Raw genomic sequence first — 18,380 nt, 5'->3', positions numbered from 1 at the left:
GATGCCTGAACAAAAGTAAATACGTAAATGATCATATATCTATATATCTATATCTATCTATCTATCTATAATATAGATAGATAGATATAGATAAATAGATAGATAAAGATAAACAGATAGATAGATAGATTGATAGATACAGATAGATATATACAGTATAAATATTGTGAGGGTAGACTGAAGCACCAGTCGAGCAGGGCAGTACTTCCAATGTGGATGGAAAGCTGATAAAAGGGAGAACTGGAACTCCCGTTTCATCAGCCCTCGGGACTACTTCCTGACCATCCCCTTTTGCTGAACCTTTTTAGTGTGTCAGTAACACAGAGAGTAGGCCAGCATGCTTTCCAATACAAGTGTCTTTATCTGTCTACACCAATCTACATGCACAGTACACGCTACATTTCCTTTTGAAAATTAAAATGAAAAATGACACACATTAACAATGCCTCGGAGTCCCGGGGTGGGGGGACCATAAATACCCTCACTATCCGCCCCTCTCCTGGTGACAACTCAACGAGCTGCCTGGAACCACTGCCTGACTCACTTCTTCATTTCTGCAACATTCGCTGTCTTTCCTCTGACTTTCTCTCAGCTGAACACCACCTCTCTTCCTCTAAAGCTCACCTTCTCTTCCTAACTGAGACTCAGCTGTCTGAGGCAACTGACAGTAAACCCTTTCTGTATCCTCCTAATTTATACTCATTTCAAAGCCAAAGGTGGCTGTTGTGTATATGTACGCAACGACTTATCTTTGCTCTCGTGTTCCTGAACTTCATTCTTCTGAATTCTCTACTCTCTGGCTTCGGCTCTCCTGTCATTCTCTGAATAAATATATCTGCGCTGTTTATTTATCTCCTAATTCTATTGACTATCAAAAATTCTTCGACTATCTTACTTCTATGATGGAACATATTCTATCCATGTCTCCTTTCTCTGAGATTTCTAGGAGATTTCAATATTCACCATGACCTTTCGCTCTCCTCTCCCTTCCACTGATCCACCAGGTGAACAAACCAACAAGTATTCTATCCTTAATGACCTAGAGCAGATAGTACAGCACCCTACCCTTATCCCTGACCACCTTGGAGAGAGCTCCAAAATACTTGACCTCTTCCTTACAACTAATCCTTCTGCATACATTCCGTTGGGCTCGTCCGATCACAACCTCATTACCTTAACCTGCCCTACCATTTCGGTGCAGCATGTGGACTCTCCAAAGAAACGTCGACTTTGACACTTTGGAGCTGAGGATTGGGAGGCTCTCAGGCAGTACTTCTATGATTTTCCCTGGAATGAGTATTGCTTCCATGGCGGGTAGCCATCTGAGTGTGCCTTGCGCATTAGGGGGGTTATTCTCTCGGGCATGGAAGCACACGTTCTCTTCTCATATCATTTGACTACTGCAGGAAACCCTTGGTTTAATCAAGCTAGTCCTAATACTGTCCGCAACAAGGAGATGGCCTATGAAAGGTACCATTGCCAACCCACCCCTGAATCACATTTTTTTTATGTTTCTGCCCGGAATCATGCTAAGTCTGTTCCTCGCTCTGCCAAAAATAATTTCATCCATACTAAATGCTCTCAGGTCTCAAACTCGAATTCTTCCCGCTTCTTCTGGCACGTTGCCAAAAATCTTTCTAACAACTTTACCTTATCATCCTTCTCTCCTATTTTCTACTCTGATCGCTCTGCTGCTATTTCTTCTACTGATAAAGATCTCTTCATTCCGACATCCTTCTCCATTCCACCTTAGACGATTCCGTTGCTGATCCCCCATCATTTCCCCCCTCTGACTTCCTTATGGCTGACATTAAAATTTCTTCAGCAGATGTAGTTGCTGCCATCACTGGTCTCGATACTAATAAGGCATATGGGCCTGTTGGAGTCCTTCTTGTTGTCCTTAAGAACTGTGCCTGTATGCTTGCACCATGCCTAGGTAAACTCTGTCGCCTATGTCTTTCAATTTGTTCCTTTCCTTCTTGCTGGAAGTTTGCTCTCATTCAGCCAGTCCCAAAGAAGGATGACCATTCCCAACCCTCTAACTATCGTCCAGTTCCTTTAACATCGTGTTCCTCAAAAGTTTTTGAGTATTTTAATTAAAATAAAATTAAAGAACCTTTCCTATCACAACCCTCTTTCTGATCGTCAGTATGGGTTCCATCAGGGACACTCCACTAGCGATCTTCTCACCTACCTTTTAGACTCCTGGTCATCCTACTTCCGGGACTTGGCGAAATCTTTGGCATTGCACTTGACATCTCAAAGGCTTTCGATCGAGTCTGGCATAAATATTTAATTTCCAAACTGCCCTCTTACGGTTTCTTGCATTCTATCTGTGCCTTGACCTACAGCTTCCTTTCTGGTCGTTCTATAGCTGCTGTTGTAGATGGCCATCGTATTTCTCCTAGATCTATCAACAGTGGTGTTCCTCAGGGCTGTGTCCTATCACCAACTCTCTTCCTTTTATTCATCAATGACCATTGAGCTGTACATCTAACCTTATCCACTCGTACACTGATGATTCAAACTTCATCTCTTCATTCCGGTGCTGCAACATCCATCCCGGTAGTTACTTCAACAAACAAGGGATGAGGCTATGGCACACATAATATCTGACTTGGCTCATATCACTGACTGGGGTAAAAAATAATCTTGTTTTTAATGCATCAAAGATTCATTCCGACACAGTCTTCCACAGGAGTACCCACTAATGTTTCATAATATCCAGCTAAATCCTGCATCATCCTTGAACTTGCTCTCATCCATTTTCTGTCTAACTCTCTAATGCAAGAGGTAACCGTTATTCCCAGTCCTTTATTTATGCAACAGGTCAATTCTGGAACTGTCTCCCTCTGTCTGTATTTCCTTCTTCCTATAATCTCTAGTCTTCCAAACGCAGTGTGTCCAGCATCTCGAAATGAACGGATCTTGAATTTGGCTCTCTTTTGTATTGTTTTTTTCTCTTTTTTTTCTTGGAAGGAACTGTTTGCTGGCTCCTAGCCTTTGGTTCCTTCTTTGTCGAATAAAAAGATACATACATTTTATATATATATATATAATATACTGTATATATATATATATATATATATATATATATATATATATATATATATATATATATATATATATATATATATATATATATATATATATATATATTTAACCCATTTGAGCCCAGTGTCGTCAGCATACGACGGAACTGGGAATTTTCAAAAGTTATTAATGTAGGAAACCCCTAGGTAGTGACCTATGAGCTTCGTGACTATCAGCCGGTAGGCGGAGAGGCGGTACGCTTAGTACTCCCAGCACAAACCCTCGCCCAGGAACTCTGGGAGCCAATGGGATATATATATCTATATATATATATATATAGATATATATATATATCTATATATATATCTATCTATCTATATATATATATATATATATATATATATATATATATATATATATATATATATATATATATATATATATACAAAAATCATTAAAGACCAAGGCGTAGCCATTGTTCACTATTTTTCTGTTGATCTTTTCAGAGTTTTCTTACACATTGTTTTACACTATGATTCAGGTTGTAGATAATATGTCCAAGATCCATGTCGTAACTATATTTTATTAATTATTTATTTTCATTTTTCGTAGGACGTTTCGTGTATCCTTCCACATCATCAGCGACTGTAATATAGATACAATACACTATAAAACATGACATATACAACATAAACCTATACAGTATATATACTGAAATGTACAACAACGACTAATAAAAGTGTAGAGTTACAAGAGTATGGATAAAAGAGACAAACCCTTTAGGTGAAGTCAGTATGAGCTACAGTTAAAAGTGTATGGATAAAAGAGACAAACCTTATAGGTGTAGTCAGCTATGAGCTACGTGGTTGACTGCGAAGGTTGTATGGGTGAGTGGGTGTTTGTGGCTGTGTAGTGTTTGCCAGTTGTGTTATTGTGTGTGTAATGTTCATTTGTAATTGTCGCTGCTTGTGGTCGGGTCTTTGTGTATTTAAACAGTTTTGAGGGTACGATCTAGTCCGGTAGTTTGGTTGTTTATGGCCGGCGTGTTTTCACGTATGAGAAGTGCTTCTGCCAGTTGTAGTCCTAATGTGGTCATGACATTTTTTTATTATATTAGTATTTTCTATTAGAACTTGTCTGTTTATTGGTGTGTGATGTTGAGTCATATGATCTTTTATAGAACCGGATTGTAGGTGCATGGTTAAACGTCTGCTTAGTGTGGTTGTGGTCATACCAATATATTTTCATGTGACGAAGTTTACAACCTTCGTGCGGGCAAGTGAATTCATAAACTACATTGGTATGTTGAAGTTTGTTGGTTTGTTGAGCTGTGTTGTTTTTCATAATCATGTTGCTAACTTTCCTGTTTTTATAGTAAATAATTAAACTGAGCTTGCCTGAGGGATAACACATGATGTGTTACGTGTCACAATCTCTCTAAGTACACGTTCATCCGTTTTATAAGCAGGGGACATCTGATTACCATAATACACATTGTGGGTAACAGTATGGGGGAAGCGGTTGGACATTTGTGGTTGAGACTTGTTTTGAAATAAATTGACATATTTCTCTGTCAACTATTTGATTGGAATAACCATTGTTAATTAAGATCTGCTTTAATTTAGTTACTTCTGAGTGGAAGAGTTCCCACGATGAGCAGTTCCTATGAGCACGACGTAAGTATGACCTGATAACTGACAATTGGTACCGCTGCGGACACTCACTCACAGCAGCATTAAGGCATCTACCCAAGTCCGTAGCTTTACGATATACGGAGGTTTTATAGTTACCATTCTCCTCTTCTATTAATACATCAAGAAAAGGGATTTTGTTGTTTGCACTTATCTCATAAGTAAATTTTAATATTGAGTTATGTTCCATGGCAGTTCTTAGTTGTGTAAGGTGGTTTTCGTCTCTAACGACCACATAGATATCATCAACATAGCGACAATACGTGGTTGGACGCAGGTTGGTATCTTCTAACACTTTGTTTTCTAGGTGACAACAGAAACTCTCAAGAAGAATTCAATCGAGTTATTACTGCAAACAACGCATGCCGAGACTCACCACACCTCACCCCCATAGTTGGACAGTATGCTCCAGGGTACATCTACGGTAATGTAAAAACTCATAAAACCAACAACCCACTCCGTCCCATCATCTCCCAGGTAACCACACCAACGTATACAACAGCGAGACAAATAAATCAAATCATTACACCATACATTCCAGCGAAGTTTTCCCTGAAGTCCACAGACCAGTTCATAGATATTATCCGCTCTACTCGACCCAGCGGACTCTTGGCTTCGTTAGATGTTGAAAGCCTCTTCACTAACGTACCAGTAGACCAAACTATACAGATAATTTTAGAAAATGTGTATCACCACCCAACCCTGTGCCCACCTAAGATCTCAACCCACAACTTGGAAACATTACTGAGAGCATGCACCACCGAAGCTCCCTTTCGCAGCCCAGACGGTAAGCTGTATCAGCAGGTTAACGGAGTCAGCATGGGTTCACCCCTGGGCCCAACATTTGCTGCCTTTTACATGTGTCACCTAGAAAACAAAGTGTTAGAAGATACCAACCTGCGTCCAACCACGTATTGTCGCTATGTTGATGATATCTATGTGGTCGTTAGAGACGAAAACCACCTTACACAACTAAGAACTGCCATGGAACATAACTCAATATTAAAATTTACTTATGAGATAAGTGCAAACAACAAAATCCCTTTTCTTGATGTATTAATAGAAGAGGAGAATGGTAACTATAAAACCTCCGTATATCGTAAAGCTACGGACTTGGGTAGATGCCTTAATGCTGCTGTGAGTGAGTGTCCGCAGCGGTACCAATTGTCAGTTATCAGGTCATACTTACGTCGTGCTCATAGGAACTGCTCATCGTGGGAACTCTTCCACTCAGAAGTAACTAAATTAAAGCAGATCTTAATTAACAATGGTTATTCCAATCAAATAGTTGACAGAGAAATATGTCAATTTATTTCAAAACAAGTCTCAACCACAAATGTCCAACCGCTTCCCCATACTGTTACCCACAATGTGTATTATGGTAATCAGATGTCCCCTGCTTATAAAACGGATGAACGTGTACTTAGAGAGATTGTGACACGTAACACATCATGTGTTATCCCCTCAGGCAAGCTCAGTTTAATTATTTACTATAAAAACAGGAAAGTTAGCAACATGATTATGAAAAACAACACAGCTCAACAAACCAACAAACTTCAACATACCAATGTAGTTTATGAATTCACTTGCCCGCACGAAGGTTGTAAACTTCGTCACATGAAATATATTGGTATGACCACAACCACACTAAGCAGACGTTTAACCATGCACCTACAATCCGGTTCTATAAAAGATCATATGACTCAACATCACACATCAATAAACAGACAAGTTCTAATAGAAAATACTAATATAATAAAAAAATGTCATGACCACATTAGACTACAACTGGCAGAAGCACTTCTCATACGTGAAAACACGCCGGCCATAAACAACCAAACTACCGGACTAGATCGTACCCTCAAACTGTTTAAATACACAAAGACCCGACCACAAGCAGCGACAATTACAAATGAACATTACACACACAATAACACAACTGGCAAACACTACACAGCCACAAACACCCACTCACCCATACAACCTTCGCAGTCAACCACGTAGCTCATAGCTGACTACACCTATAAGGTTTGTCTCTTTTATCCATACACTTTTAACTGTAGCTCATACTTGACTTCACCTAAAGGGTTTGTCTCTTTTATCCATACTCTTGTAACTCTACACTTTTATTAGTCGTTGTTGTACATTTCAGTATATATACTGTATAGGTTTATGTTGTATATGTCATGTTTTATAGTGTATTGTATCTATATTACAGTCGCTGATGATGTGTAAGGATACACGAAACGTCCTACGAAAAATGAAAATAAATAATTAATAAAATATAGTTACGACATGGATCTTGGACATATTATCTACAACCTGAATCATAGTGTAAAACAATGTGTAAGAAAACTCGAAAAGATCAACAGAAAAATAGTGAACAATGGCTACGCCTTGGTCTTTAATGATTTTTGTATATATATATATATATATATATATATATATATATATATATATATATATATATATATATATATATATATATATATATATATATATATATATATATATATATATATATATATATATATATATATATATATAGATAGATATATATATATATATCTATATATATATATATATCTATATATATATATATAGATATATATATCCCATTGGCTCCCAGAGTTCCTGGGCGAGGGTTTGTGCTGGGAGGGTACTAAGCGTACCGCCACTCCGCCTACCGGCTGATAGTCACGAAGCTCATAGGTCACTACCTAGGGGTTTCCTACATTAATAACTTTTGAAAATTCCCAGTTCCGTCGTATGCTGACGACACTGGGCTCAAATGAGTTAAATATATATATATATATATATATATATATATATATATATATATATATATATATATATATATATATATATATATATATATATATATATATATATACAGTATATTATATTATATATATATATATAAAATGTATGTATCTTTTTATTCGACAAAGAAGGAACCAAAGGCTAGGAGCCAGCAAACAGTTCCTTCCAAGAAAAAAAAAAGAAAAAAACAATACAAAAGAGAGCCAAATTCAGGATCCGTTCATTTCGAGATGCTGGACACACTGCGTTTGGAAGACTAGAGATTATAGGAAGAAGGAAATACAGACAGAGGGAGACAGTTCCAGAATTGACCTGTTACATAAATAAAGGACTGGGAATAACGGTTACCTCTTGCATTAGAGAGTTAGACAGAAAATGGATGAGAGCAAGTTCAAGGATGATGCAGGATTTAGCTGGATATTATGAAACATTAGTGGGTACTCCTGTGGAAGACTGTGTCGGAATGAATCTTTGATGCATTAAAAACAAGATTATTTTTTACCCCAGTCAGTGATATGAGCCAAGTCAGATATTATGTGTGCCATAGCCTCATCCCTTGTTTGTTGAAGTAACTACCGGGATGGATGTTGCAGCACCGGAATGAAGAGATGAAGTTTGAATCATCAGTGTACGAGTGGATAAGGTTAGATGTACAGCTCAATGGTCATTGATGAATAAAAGGAAGAGAGTTGGTGATAGGACACAGCCCTGAGGAACACCACTGTTGATAGATCTAGGAGAAATACGATGGCCATCTACAACAGCAGCTATAGAACGACCAGAAAGGAAGCTGTAGGTCAAGGCACAGATAGAATGCAAGAAACCGTAAGAGGGCAGTTTGGAAATTAAATATTTATGCCAGACTCGATCGAAAGCCTTTGAGATGTCAAGTGCAATGCCAAAGATTTCGCCAAGTCCCGGAAGTAGGATGACCCGCACGAAGGTTGTAAACTTCGTCACATGAAATATATTGGTATGACCACAACCACACTAAGCAGACGTTTAACCATGCACCTACAATCCGGTTCTATAAAAGATCATATGACTCAACATCACACATCAATAAACAGACAAGTTCTAATAGAAAATACTAATATAATAAAAAAATGTCATGACCGCATTAGACTACAACTGGCAGAAGCACTTCTCATACGTGAAAACACGCCGGCCATAAACAACCAAACTACCGGGCTAGATCGTACCCTCAAACTGTTTAAATACACAAAGACCCGACCACAAGCAGCGACAATTACAAATGAACATTACACACACGATAACACAACTGGCAAACACTACACAGCCACAAACACCCACTCACCCATACAACCTTCGCAGTCAACCACGTAGCTCATAGCTGACTACACCTATAAGGTTTGTCTCTTTTATCCATACACTTTTAACTGTAGCTCATACTTGACTTCACCTAAAGGGTTTGTCTCTTTTATCCATACTCTTGTAACTCTACACTTTTATTAGTCGTTGTTGTACATTTCAGTATATATACTGTATAGGTTTATGTTGTATATGTCATGTTTTATAGTGTATTGTATCTATATTACAGTCGCTGATGATGTGTAAGGATACACGAAACGTCCTACGAAAAATGAAAATAAATAATTAATAAAATATAGTTACGACATGGATCTTGGACATATTATCTACAACCTGAATCATAGTGTAAAACAATGTGTAAGAAAACTCAAAAAGATCAACAGAAAAATAGTGAACAATGGCTACGCCTTGGTCTTTAATGATTTTTGTATAAAAGAAAACATTCTGCCTAAATATACTAATATATATATATATATATATATATATATATATATATATATATATATATATATATATATATATATATATATATATATATATATATATATATATATATATATATATATATATGCAGTATATACAGAATGAGAGAGAGAGAGAGTAAGACGTGTATTCTTGTCATCGTCCTATGAGGCTCTTTTCTCCTTAACATGGCCTACAGTGTCCATCATCAATCTTGAATGCTGAGTTGCACAAATTGAATAAGACTGATCTATGGTGATAGTTACAAAGAAGTGAAATGAGTTGATGTAGAGCCACAGCATTGTCTGCTGACTATGAACTATGTGAAATAGGCCGCCGAATGAATAACCGTCTTGATCAGATGATGTAAGAAGGAAGAATGACTCCTTTCCCTTACCAATTAAGAGTTGTTGAGATTCAATAATATCATGTATATTACTTTATACAGTTCCTGTTAATATCACAAAGGCATCAACATCGCACAAGAGAATGCTGAACAGTTGATGTAAGATGAAATGACTCCTTTCCCTTACCAATTAAGGGTTGTTGAGATTCAATAATATCATGTATATTACTTTATACAGTTCCTGTCAATATCACAAAGGCATCAACATCGTACAAGAGAATGCGGAATAGTATCATGGAAAATGAATCTCTGAGGAAGAGGTGTTACAATACTCCACCATGGCGAAGATCATTACCTCTTTAAGCTCGGTTAAATAATAAGTGTTGTTAGACTAGAAGCTTGATATGAGACATTCTTATCTCATAAATAAATCTCATTGAATTTTATTCAACCACGGCTTAGTATTGAAGCTGTGGGAATGGTCCAGTTTAATCAAACAAGGGCAAACGCCGCTGGGCGCATAGCCTTACTCATGCTCCGACTCCGCCCACGAGGGTCCCTTCCCGCAACCCTCCTGGCAGCAACTCTTCCTCCTCTAAGTATTTCCCGACAGGAATGATCGATCTGCTCCAGCCATGAGTTACGTGGCCTTCCCTTGGCCTCCTACCCCCTAGGTTAGATCGCTCAAAGATCACCCTGTGAGCAGGAATGGCCTCAGGAAAGCGGACCACGCGCCCATATAGCTGGAGTTTGCATTGACGTCTTATGTGTGTAATGGGCCTCCATTCAGTTTCATGGAGTAGACATTCGTTACGCATCTTGTTGTACCAGCGATATCCCATCATCCTGTGAAGACACTTAGTACCAAAGGAGCTAATTCAGCACCTCAGGTCACTGTTTAGTGTCCATGTCTCACAGCCATAAAGACAGGGAGCACCAGCCCCCTGAAGATACAAACTTGCGTCCTTCTACACAAATAACAACGGTGCGAAATACCCTAATTGATTAAATCCATAATGCCGTAGGCCAGACCAGTGCGGCAAGAGATCTCACTGTCTGATCTACAGTTATTATGGACCACACTTCCAACATAAGTGAATCTTTCCAAAACTTCTATATCCTCACACCACATGCTTGGACGGACCGAATGCTTCATTTAGCAAGCCACCATACGCCTGGTCCTCAGTCCTGGCCCAAAAGACCTTTAATTCCAATGGCTTCGCATTCTCATGAAATTCGTTGAGGGCACTTAGTAGTGTCTCCAGTGACTTCGCTAGGACAACTGTATCATCAGCCAAGGTCGGTAACCCTGAAATCGCCAACTGATACCCTACAGTGACTTCAACTCACAGTTCAGTCCAGTACCTAATCCATACATGTGTTGAATAGTGTGGGGGCAAGGAATTGCTGAGAAGAAGTAGGATGTTCTCCCTCCCCCACACTTGACAGCACTCTCAGTGTTTAAGTAAAAGCCATCAATCAGTCAGATTATCAATATGGGGATCCCACGGAGTTGCAGGAATTCCCATAGTTCCTCCCAATTTACTGAGAAATGCCTTCTTGAGATCCTCACTGGTTGGTAGCAGACCTTGTTGAAACTCAGGATGGTGTTCCACAAGAGCTAAAAAAATTAGGATATCGTCAACAGTACAATTCTTGGGCATGAATCCATATTGGTCAGGCCTCTGAAACTTTAGCAAATGGTCCCGGATACGCATCAGGAGAATGTGCCCGGCACACTGAGCACTGTAATACCACGATAGTTACTTCAGCCAATGCTGGTCTCCTTTCCAGATAGGGGTGGCTAAACCCTTTGTACAGTCAGGAAGAAAGATACCAGTCTGCCAAACACCTTCTGTGACTGCATGTAACCCCCTGATCATCATCTCACCCCAAGCGTTGATCAGTTCTGCTGGGATGTCACAAACACAAGCTCCTCTACCACTTTTCAACATAGCCACTGCCTTCTTGAATTCCCCTAGAGATGACACGGCTTTTTCAAATGGTGGGACAGCAGGCAGTGGTTGTACACAATCTGACGAAAGCTCTCCACTGGGAGGTTCGGCCATATACAGCTGCTCTAAGTACTCAACCCAACGAGATCTACACTCACTTGCTCCCGGCACAAGTCGTCTATCTGATGTCGAAACAGAGTTAGCCTGACAGGTGGGTCTGGAGTGAATCTTCTCCATGGTTCGGTAGGTCGTTTGCATGCAAATGGCGTTCCATCTCCTCAGCGATTTCCCTGACATGAACTCCTTATCCTTTCTCAGTGATAATCGTGCCAGTTGAGACAGAAATCTGCGCTGTTCCCGATACCCAACCTGTCTGGCAGCACAACTCTCATCAATTATGGTCAGAGTTTCCCGCGAGATGAATCCAATCCTTGGTCTCAGGTGGTCTCCAGTACACTCCTCAGCTGCCAGGGTGGCACGCTTAAAGGTATCCCATCGTTTCACAGGATCCTCAAAAGTACTGAGCACTTCAAACCGATTAGAGACGCATACTCATATGCGCACTCCTCATCCCTGAGTTTCTCAAGATGGAACCTTTTTTAGTGGCATATTGAAAAACTCTTAGTTTTGATTTGTAGCCTTAGAGTACCAACAACAAGTCTGTGATCAGTAGCAAAGAACTCTGTTTTCCAGAACACCCTGCAATTCTGAAGGATCCTCCAGCGAGTACTAATGAGATTGTGATAAATCTCCACAACAACCCATCTGGTACTGGGATACTAAGTCCAGGAGTGAAGATTTGGCTGCTGGAACCAGGATCTAGCAATTCTTAACTTACGGGATTTTGAGAAATCCAGAAGGTAAGAACTAATGGAATTCCTGCTCAAGTTCCATCAAATGAAAACGAAACCAAGTATATGAAGCTTCCTGAACCCAAGAAAATGGGGGGAGTTTGTTAGTAAGGCCGTATTATAGCTGGCACAGGAGGCTTCGTTGCTCCTCATCCATTACTATTTCTTTTGCATAATGCATCTTCTTACCTCCTCTGTTTTACTGAAACAAACCTCTCAGTGTGAAGAGAATAGCGATACATATATTAAAAAATTTCTCACACTACAGTAACTCACAGTTTCTCTAAATCTCTCACTCACTCACTCACTCGCTAGCTCACTCACTCACCCAGTAGCAGCAAAGTTGGTCCAGAGTTTAGTGATGATGTCCCTAACTTCCAGGTCCTCAGCAGCGAGCAGATCTTGAGGGCGTGAGGGTATGGAAGTTATTGCCAAGGGACCTCCGGGGAATAGGTAGAGTAACTCGTCGGCGTGCGATACCACTGTGGAGAGAGAGAGAGAGAGAGAGAGAGAGAGAGAGAGACTTACTTATGTTGGAGTAAGGAAATGTATTGCTAAAGCAGTGACTGACTATAATATTATTCACAGTATCAGAGAGGGGATAGAGATGGACATTGATAAAAGAACTTGAGGCTTTATTACCAAAGCTGAGGAAACGAAATTATAATCAGGCCGCGAGTTTTGATGATCATTAACTAGTTTAGTTGCTTGTTATTAGCATTGCATCTCATATTTATGAGTGTTGTCAGGAGTAATGCAGAATGATCCGATATATTATAGCATCAGCAACACACGCTACAGTACAAGTTGTAAAAAATGTATGGCTTGTCTAGCCTTCACACTCTTCTTTTTATCCCTGTGGTTACTTATTGCCTGGTGTGCAGTGTGTAATTTTTAGCTGAAAGCACGGTGGTTTTACCACATTTTTTGCTGCTATTACTACTACTGGTAGTAGTAGTAGTAGTAACAATAATAATAATAATAATAATAAAAATAATAATAATACCAATAACGAAGATAATAATAATAATAATAATAATAATAATAATAATAATAATAATAATGAAAATAATAATAATACCAATAATGAAAATAATAATAATAATAATAACGATAACAACAACAACAACAACAACAATAATAATAATAATAATAATAATAATAATAATAATAATAATAGTTCAAAAGGTCATTTATTTAACCATTAAGCAAGCCTGCGTCTGCCTGGGTCAGGCAGTGGCGAACCTGCACACTGCTTTATCTGTAGAGCCGCTTGTATTCTATTACTGAAAAACAAAAATGAAAGGTTGAGATGGACCACAGGCCCAGCCCGTACAGCTCCGAGCCCAAATACTGCTACTACTACTACTACTACTACTACTACTACTGCTCCTGCTACTACTATTACAATTGCTACTACTGTCACTACAGCTATTACTATTACTACTACTGCTACTGCTACTACTACTACTACTACTACTACTACTACTACTGCTCCTGCTACTACTATTACAATTGCTACTACTGTCACTACAGCTATTACTATTACTACTACTGCTACTGCTACTACTACTACTACTACTACTACTGCTGCTGCTGCTACTATTACAATTGCTACTACTGTCACTACAGCTATTACTATTACTACTACTACTACTACTGCTACTACTACTACTACTGCTGCTACTATTACAATTGCTACTACTGTCACTACAGCTATTACTATTACTATTACTGCTACTGCTGCTACTACTACTACTACTACTACTACTACTACTACTACTACTACTGCAGCTGCTGCTACTATTACAATTGCTACTACTGTCACTACAACTATTACAACAACTACTACTACTACTACTGTCACTACAGCTATTACTACTACTACTACTACTACTACTTTTACCACTACTGTCACTACAGCTATTAGTACTACTACTACTACTACTACTGTCACTACAGCTACTACTACTACTACTTCTACTTCTGTCACTACAGCTATTACCACTACTACTACTACTACTACTACTACTACTACTACTGCTGCTGCTGCTGCTGCTGCTGCTGCTGCTACTACTACTACTATTACAATAGCTACTACTGTCACCACTACTATTACTACTACTACTACTACTATTGCTGCTGCTGCTGCTACCACTACTATTACTATTAGTATCGCGGCTACTACTACCACTACTACTACTACTACTACAACAACTACTACTACTACTACTACTACTACTACTATTACTACTACTACTACTACTACTACTTCTACTCTACTGCCAGACGCTTTAATCCCGTAAGGGATGGCCACAAACAAACCGCCTACATGTCACCTTGTCCCCCGTCATTTCACTGCCTTGCTCCCAGTGCACACCCCCCTCTCTAATATACCTCTCCATTCCATCCCTCCATCTCATCCTTGGCCTCCTCCTCCCTCTCCCCCCTCCACCTCACTCACATACACTCTCCTCGTCAGCCTTTCGCTCTTCTTCCTCTCCTCATGCCCGAACAAACTCAGTGTGTTTCTCATAACGCTTCCTATCACATCCACATCCACACCACAACGATCATTCACATCCTCATTTGTCAGTCTGTCTCTCCATGTGACTCCATATGCTCCTCCCAAGTAACTCATTTCCACTGCTCTCACTCTTGACTTATGTCGCTCTAGCAAGGTACAAGCTTCACTTCCATTCGTTAGAGATGGAACCACAATACTGTCAAGAAGTAACATTTTCACATCCATGATCACTTCCCTGTTTCTTATCACTACTTTCAAGGAACCAGCAACCTTTCTTCCATGTTGTACACCTTCAAGCTCTTCATCCTCTAAACTTCCATCCTTACTCATCACATTTCCCAAGTACTTAAACACACTCATATTTTCCATTTCCTCCTCATCAACCGCACTGTACATTCACTGACTTAAAATCTCTCGAAGACCAAAACCTTACTCTTCCCAACATTCATCTTTAGTTTCCGTTTTCTACATACTCTCTTAAACTCATCCACCAAGCTTTGCAGCTCTCCTTCGTCTTCACTTAACAACACAGTATCATCTGCAAACAACAGTACAAGAAGTTTCCAAACACTGCCCTCTCTCATTAGGGCCGCTCCAACATCCACTGTCCTACCTTGTATCTCTTTTATAACCCCATCCATGTACAGACTGAACAACCATGGAGACATGACATATCCCTGTTTCAGTCCAACCTTCAAAGAGAAAAATTCACTCAGTTCATTATGTACACGCACTGCAGTGTTAGCACCCTCATACATAATAATAGTAATAATAATAATAATTATAATAATTAAATAATAACAATAACAATTAATAGTAATAACAATAATAATAATAATAATAATAATAATAATAAAAATAAAAATAAAAATAATAATAATAATAATAATAATACTATTACTAATAATAATAATAATAATAATAAAAATAATAATAATAATAATACTATTACTAATAGTAATAATAATAATAATAAAAATAATAATAATAATAATAATAATAATATTAATAATAAATAATAATAATAATAACAATAATAATAATAATAATAATAATAATAATAATAATAAATAATGATAATAATAACAATAATAATAATAATAATAATAATAATAATAATAATAATCTATCTATCTATCTATTGCCAGACGCCTCAATCCCGTTCCGGGTGGCCACAAACAAATCGCCTCCACGTCTCCCTGTCCCCCGCCATTTTACTCCCCCGCTCCCAACTCACAGTCCCCTATCTCATATACTTCTCCACCCCATCCCTCCATCTCATTCTCGGCCTCCCCCTCCCTCTTCACCCCCTTCAACCTCACTCGCACTCTCTTCGTCAGTCTTTCACCCTCCATCCTCTCCACATGGCCAAACCACCTCAGTGTATTCCTCCTAACGCTTCCTATCACATCCACATCCACACCACAATGCTCCTTTATGTCCTCATTTGTCAGCCTGTCTCTCCATGTGACTACACAGGCTCCTCTTAAATAACTCATTTCCACTGCTTTCACTCTTGACTTGTGTCCTTCCAGCAACGTCCAAGCTTCACTTCCATAGGTTAGAGTTGGTATCACAAAACTGTCATGTTGTAACTTTTTCGCTTCCATGCTCACTTCCCTGCTTCTTATCACTGCTTTCAAGGAACCAGCAACCTTTCTTCCCTGCTGTATCCTTTCAAGCACTTCATCCTCCAAACCTCCATCCTTACTTATCACACTACCTAATTACTTAAACGTACTCACATTTTCCAATTCCTCACCTTCCAACTTCGCTGTACATTCACTGACTTCACCTCTCTCAAAGACCATCACTTTACTCTTCCCTATATTCACCTTTAGATTCCGTTTCTTACACGCTCTCCCAAACTCATCCACCAAGCCTTGCAGCTCCCCTTCGTCTTCACTCAACAACACAGTATCATCTGCAAACAACAGTACAGGGAGTTTCCAAACACTACTCTTTCTCACCAGGGCCACTCCAACATCCACTACCCTACCTTGTACCTCTTTTATTACCCCATCCATGTACAGACTGAACAACCATGGAGACATGACACATCCCTGTTTCAACCCAACCTTCAAAGAGAAAAATTCACTCAGTTCACCATCCACATGCACTGCAGCCTTATTACCATCATACATACTCTTCACAGCATTCAACAACTTCCCATCTACTCCATATATTCATAATACTTTCCACAATCCTTGTCTATCCACCCTGTCATATGCTTTCTCCAAATCTATGAAAGCCGCATACAACTTCTTTCCCTTCTCTAGAAACTTTTCCACTAAAGATCTAAGAATGAATATCTGATCTACACAACCTCTTCGCTTCCTAAAGCCTCCCTGTTCTTCTCCAAATAATTCCTTTGTTCTTTTTCTAACTCTGTCAATAAGTATCCTACCATACACCTTTCCTATTATACTAAGAAGACAAATGCCCCTATGATTACCACACACTTCTTTTTCCCCTTTTCCTTTGTACAAGGGAATAATTATACCTGACTTCCGATCCTCCGGGACTCTACCTTCCTCTCAGGCCAATCTGCACATTTTCCACATCCACTCTACTACTATCTCTCCCCCATGCTTCAGCATTTCACCACACACTTCATCAATTCCTGGGGCTTTCCCCAGTTTAACTTCCTTCACTGTTTCTACAACTTCTATCCTACTGATTTCTTCCTGTCTTCTCATCTCCCTCCATCTCCCAGCCATTCCCCAGCCACTTATACTCGCATTACTTCCATCCTGTATGTTCAACAATTCCTTAAAGTATTCTCTCCATCTGCTCACTTTTTCTCCATTCTCCACTAGTAATCCACCATTTTTATCCTTCACTCCCCTGCTAACTTCTCTTCCACCCTGTCTTACTCTTTTTACCTCTTTCCAGAACATTTTCTTACAGTCCCTCCACTTTACACTCAAATTCCTTCCAAATTAATCATTCACTCTCTTCTTACTCTCTCTTACTAATCTTTTCACCTCTCTCTTTCTTTCTACATATAACTCTCTCTTCCGCCTCTCAACTTCTTGCACGCCCCTATTTCTCATCCATTCATTGCATGCTTTCGTTTTTTGTGCAACAGCCTGTCTAACCTCTTCATTCCACCATGCTGTTCCTTGCACACTCCTCCGTCTTCTCTTCATCCCACACACCACATCATCATCATCCGGACCTCCTTTCCCACCCAAGGGCAGGGTGGGGAGTAGCAATGTCCAGACAGCATAAACTTGCCCAATCCAATAAGCCACGCTTCCATTCACTCATCTTTCAAGCCACCAGAATCCTGGCTCTACCGGATATGCCAAAAACATTCACCACATTGTGCAGCTTCACACAAACATATCCGATTGA

General features: G+C 39.2%; 1 protein-coding gene across 1 annotated transcript in view; it reads right to left on the bottom strand.

Annotated features, from left to right (window-relative positions):
• The window catches only part of LOC145408087 (venom carboxylesterase-6-like), a 66,316-nt gene that overhangs the window by 7,856 nt on the left and 40,080 nt on the right, over positions 1–18,380 (bottom strand). Inside the window, exons 8-9 of the mRNA XM_080278897.1 lie at positions 12,822–12,975; positions 1–5 (exon numbers count right to left, since the gene is read on the bottom strand). The exon at positions 1–5 is cut by the window's left edge and continues 110 nt beyond it. Coding sequence (XP_080135023.1) covers positions 1–5; positions 12,822–12,975 — 159 coding nt within the window. The remainder of the gene's footprint in view (positions 6–12,821; positions 12,976–18,380) is intronic.

The sequence above is a fragment of the Coenobita brevimanus genome, chromosome 8 (assembly GCF_032717465.1).
Source record: "Coenobita brevimanus isolate Jiangsu-jjx chromosome 8, ASM3271746v2, whole genome shotgun sequence".
NCBI lineage: Eukaryota > Metazoa > Arthropoda > Malacostraca > Decapoda > Coenobitidae > Coenobita > Coenobita brevimanus.
Note: the sequence above shows the minus strand (reverse complement) of the source record. Positions and strands in the feature narration are given on the sequence as shown.